At 50.4% G+C, this 4,902-nt stretch overlaps 1 protein-coding gene across 1 annotated transcript; it reads right to left on the bottom strand.

Moving 5' to 3' along the window:
- Nucleotides 1–253: 253 nt before the first annotated feature.
- On the bottom strand, nucleotides 254–1,927 carry LOC130859263 (olfactory receptor 12-like). The gene is made up of 2 exons (XM_057746521.1): nucleotides 934–1,927; nucleotides 254–318 (listed from the first exon to the last, which is right to left on the bottom strand). Exons 1-2 carry the CDS (start codon nucleotides 1,925–1,927, stop codon nucleotides 254–256), a joined length of 1,059 nt encoding a protein of 352 aa, XP_057602504.1.
- Between the last annotated feature and the right edge of the window lie 2,975 nt (nucleotides 1,928–4,902).

Here is a 4,902-nt window from a genome sequence, read left to right as displayed (position 1 = left end):
CCCCAATCATGTGAGGCCCTTTGTGCAAAAAGATATACAAAAAAGAAATTTGGTTACTTCAAAGAAAACCTTGATTGTGGGACGGAACTGGGAGTGTGAGAACCTTATGTTATCTTGCTTCTTGAATGCCGAGAGCTCAATGAAAGCAACGTGGGATGAATCAGTGGGGCTCTTGATCCATGAGGTCTTGAGTCCCCTGGTCCCATCTTTCTCTCAAATCTGTGTCTGTATTTCTTTAAGCTTGCAGCACCCGTCATTCGCCCCCAGTTGCCGAGCTGGTCTCGGCATCCATGTGGAGTATCTGAGGCTCTGAGCTGTCTAAGGAGAGAAACCCAGGACAAGGTGAGCTAGGAACAACTGAAGCAGGAGCACAGGTGTGCTCTACTGCCTTGTTGGGAGTGGTAGCATCAGTGAACAGAAGGGGGATGTGGAGGAACAGTCACGCTGCAGAATGGAGGGAAGGAACTGTGTTCTTAACCACCCCCCCCACCCAATTAACTGTGGTTACCGCAGGCTATGACCAAAACTAGGGCAAGGATAAGTGTACTAAGGCGCCCTTCTAAATGGCCCAGGCGACATTGCTGAGCACACGTGTTCACGGATTTAGTGAAGTGAAGGGAGTGGACACAGATTTCGTTTAGCTGTGTACCTTCACTGGTATATGTTGAGCTAGAACATGTACTCTGCTTCAAAGACTCTGTTTATTATTCTGCCGACTGTTACCCAAACATCAAATTAAGGTCTTGCTTGATCATGAACCGCTAATTTTTGGTGGAAAAAAAACATTCTGTATTCATCTTTGCATCTCACACTTATAGTTTGTGGTCCACAATGTGTTTCCAGGAAGGGATGAATGAAATGATGGATGAAAGAATGAATTAGATGAATAAAGAATGAATTTCTCAAACCAAACCCAGTGCCTCCTGCAAAGACCTATTATCCTGCCCTCAGGACACTCTGTCTCTCTGGCCACCCTCCTTAACATGGCTGTGTGTTTCTGGCCCAGTCTCCATAGGACATCCTTCACGTCCTTCTTTCTCAGACTGTAGATGAGGGGGTTGAGCATTGGGATGACCGCAGTATAGAAGACAGAGACCACCTTGCCCTGCTTCATGGACTCCACAGCTCCTGGCTGCACATACATGACAAAGCCAGTTCCATAAAAGAGAGACACGGCTGTCATGTGGGAGCCACAGGTGGAGAAGAGCTTGTGTCTCCCTGCTCCTGAGCACATCCTCAGGATGGTCACTGTGATGCAGCCATAGGAGATGAGGACCATGATTGTGGTGCTCACGATGAGAAGGCCACAGAGTCCAAACATGACTAGCTTGTTTATGGCTGTGTCACCACAGGCAAGCTTGAGCAGGGGGAGCACATCGCAGAAGTGGTCAATGTGGTTGCGGCTGCAGAACAAGAGGCTGAAGGTGAAGCTGGTCTGCATGATGGAGTTGAAACAGCCTCCACAGTAGGAGCCCAGCACCAGGTGGGCACAGGCTGAGGGGTACATTGTGGTGGGGTAGTGCAGGGGCCTGAAGGTGGCCAAAAATCGATCATAGGCCATCACAGCCAAGAGGAAAGCCTCAGTGCTAACCAGCAGAGAGAAGAAGAAGAACTGAGTGCCACATCCTACAAAGGTGATGACCTTGGAGGAGGACAGGAAGTCTTCCAAGGCCTTGAGATAGATGACAGATGAGTAGCACAAGCCCAGGAAGGAGAGGTTCTTGAGGAAGAAGTACATTGGGGAGTGCAGATGGCCATCCAGGGTGATGACCACAGTCATGGTGAGGTTCCCCAGGATGGCCACCAAGTACAGGGCCAGGAACAGAGCAAAGAGCAGAGCCTGGGTCTCCAGACCACCTATAAATACCTCCAGCACAAATTCCTGTAAATACATTACTGAGAGTTTTCCATTTCCATGGGGTGACATGGCCCTGAACTGAGTGACATGGGCCAGAGAGTAGAGAGCTGGTGGGAGGTAATGAGAGGGAGCAGGTCAAGGTCAGAATGTCATCCTCCCTTGGAGCACAGGGACCCTGCAATGCCTCGCTGCCCACTGACCAAGAGACCAACACCTGCCCAGTTCTCCTTCCAGATGAGCTCAGACAGACCTGGAAAGGCAACCTTTTCTCTGATTCACTAATTCATAAATATGAAGTTCACCCACCTTGTGGGAGTCTCTGAGCTGCTGTTAAGTGTGGTTGGGGGGAGGGGTACTAGGAGCACTGCAGACTGAGAACCTACAGTGTAAGGAGTGTTGCAGCCCCCTGTGCCTCCTCTCAATAAATGCTTTCTACCCCATGGGGATGTTCCTGAGCTGTGCCATTTCCACTCCTCACTCGAGTATCTAATCCTGCACTTTTTTGTCTCATTAACTTTACAATTTCAGAAATGTTTACTCAGCACCTCATGCCTGCATGGTGCTGGGATGGTGAGATTTTATCTCCAGACCAGGCTGGTAACAGAGCACGAACCAGCTCCCTCCAGACAAACTCCTGACAGTCTGTCCTGCAGTCCCTGAGTCCTGCTTCAGCGTCACTGTCTGGAGCCTGGACCACAGTGTCATTCTGTCAGCAGAGCACTGTGCATCCTTGAGCATCTCAGGGGCCTCCAGACAATGTTTTAATGTTGGAAAATATGGTGATGGGACAGCACAGCTCTATGATCTAAGAAGCAGCAGGACAGGGGCTGTGACAATTTCAGGATATGAGCATGTCCTCTCCTGGTCCTTACTTCCATGCCCCTGGCTCCTCAGCACATCCTGTGGGGTGATTGCTTTGAGCAACGGGAGCCACCAGCACTGTCACCTCTGCTTCAATGACTGGATCCTCCTGTTGGATGTTGCTTTCTGTCCATGTCACAGTCCAGACCTCCCTTGTCTGCCCTGAGCAGGGCTGACCACCACACTCACATGGGACATGGCACCAGCTGTGTGATGGCCAGAGGATGGTCAATGTGATTCAGCCTAAAGAGGGAAGAGTGGGGAAAGATGGTGGATACTGAGCCATAGTGCTTCCCAAGAAGGCAACAGGGATTATTGAGAAAGTGAAAGTCAACTTCAGAACAGATTCCCTGTTTCCTAAAGATCAGATCTGCAGCATCACAGAACTGGCTGACTTTGGAGGGAGAGAGTTCACCGGGAGTGGGGGTGTGCAAGCAGGGCCTGAGTGGTCAGCAGTGCCTGTGGAGGAATGATAATCCTACGTTCTTTCCCAGCCTGAAGTTCTCTTAGAGGGTGGTCTGAGATAGTTCATGTATACTTTCCAACAAAAGAGCAGGTGGGTGATAATGTACGTGGTCCAGCTTTCCTCTCCTGGGAGACTTGACACCAACATTCACATGATAGCAGAGGGAACAGTCTGACCTGGATGCCCAGGCAGAGTCCACTGTAATATAGGTATGGAGCTGGTGCTAATAGTGTGGTCTGACCTACACACATGGTTGCCCACCTCTGTACTACCAGCCCTGACCTGTGCACAACTCACACTCATGATGGCCAAGCTTTAGCTGTTCATCTCTGTCCAAACCCTGCTCATACACACAATGGAGCCACTGTGACCAGAATGGCCATCTTGTCCCCATCACCCGAGGATGGTTGTTTTGCTTCTATGTCCCCTGAGGTTCCCAGATTCATGCTTCTGTTCTGTTTCCTAGGATGATTCATCCACCTCAGGGGCCTTGGGTCATCAAAACAGTGACCATTAGGATGCTTGGGGGAACGCATGAGGAACGATTGGCATTTTTATCTGGAAAGCCAAGCCCTTAGCTTGGTTTTTGGAAAAACAAACTCACACATTCCTCTGGCTTGTTGAGATGACCCAGTGGGGCTACTGCAGTGACTTCAGTAAACCTGCCTTTGAGGTAAGCCTGAAAAATGCTTTCCGGGTAAAGAAAAAATCCAGTGTTGTCTGCAGGACTCTATTTGTATTAACTATGCCTGAGTCCTTCACTGTAAACGCTCACTACTCAAGTGGGGTCTGAGTCTCTATAGCACCAGCAGCTCCTGGAGCTTGTCAGAAATGCAGAATCTCAGGCACTGAAATTAAACCCACATTTATACAAGATGCCGTGATTATTTCTACTCTCTTTAAAGTTCAGAATTGTTGCCCTACCTGACCCTAGCCCAGTGCAGTGTGGAGGTGAGGATAGTGTTGGTCAGGCTCCAGGCTCCCAGGTCTCACTTGCCAGTGATGCTCACCCCTGCACTGCTGAGTGATGACTGCACTGCTCCTGTGATGTCACAAGGGGCATGACTCACCCAGAACCCTACTCCCAGGGTGGATCATCCTCCTGACTGGGGTCTGTGCTGCTGATCATGAGGTGGCACCGAGGACCCCTACCCTCTCCCTGTGCAACTCTGGCTTACATTGTGGTTATGTGAGAGTGGGGAGGGGGCAGAGGAGGGCACCTAGGGTCCCAGTGGGGGTCTGTCCAGTGTGCAGGTTCTTGCTGCAGGAAGCTCCTGGGTCTTGGAATAAGTAAGGGATGGAGGGCTCAGCTCACCTGATCCTCTAGGTCTTGTCCAGTGGCTGGGCAACATGTCAAGGACCCTGCACCTCAGGATTTCTTTGCTGGGGAAGATCTCTCCACCTAGCAGAAGTGAGACCTGAGGCCTCAAATGGCCGATTAGGTAACATTTAGGCTCTGAGTGCACTGGGACTACCAACTCCCTGGGTCCCAGGAAGATGCCGTTCTGTGGCCAAACTTCCCCTGATACATCTCAGCCAAAAATAGGATGGGCAGGACTGAAATCCCTCAGGAAGCACTGGGCTCACTGGTTGAGAAGTAAGACAACTTAGAAGAACCCAGTGGCCCTCCTTGGAAAGGCCTCCCCAGTGTAGAAGGTGAGCCCTCCTGGAAACAGCACTTTCTCCTCTTCTGCTTCATCTTCGCATGTTGATTGAT

The sequence above is a fragment of the Hippopotamus amphibius genome, chromosome 8 (assembly GCF_030028045.1).
Source record: "Hippopotamus amphibius kiboko isolate mHipAmp2 chromosome 8, mHipAmp2.hap2, whole genome shotgun sequence".
NCBI classification, from domain to species: domain Eukaryota; kingdom Metazoa; phylum Chordata; class Mammalia; order Artiodactyla; family Hippopotamidae; genus Hippopotamus; species Hippopotamus amphibius.
Note: the sequence above shows the minus strand (reverse complement) of the source record. Positions and strands in the feature narration are given on the sequence as shown.

What these genes read in the sequence shown, in the direction of transcription:
- LOC130859263 (XM_057746521.1), bottom strand. Translation starts at nt 1,927, where the DNA reads ATGTCACCCCATGGAAATGGAAAACTCTCAGTAATGTATTTACAGGAA. An exon ending in TCCTGAGGGCAGGATAATAG is followed by an intron (nt 319 to 933) that starts GTCTTTGCAGGA and finishes TTCTCTCCTTAG; the next exon opens with ACAGCTCAGAGCCTCAGATA.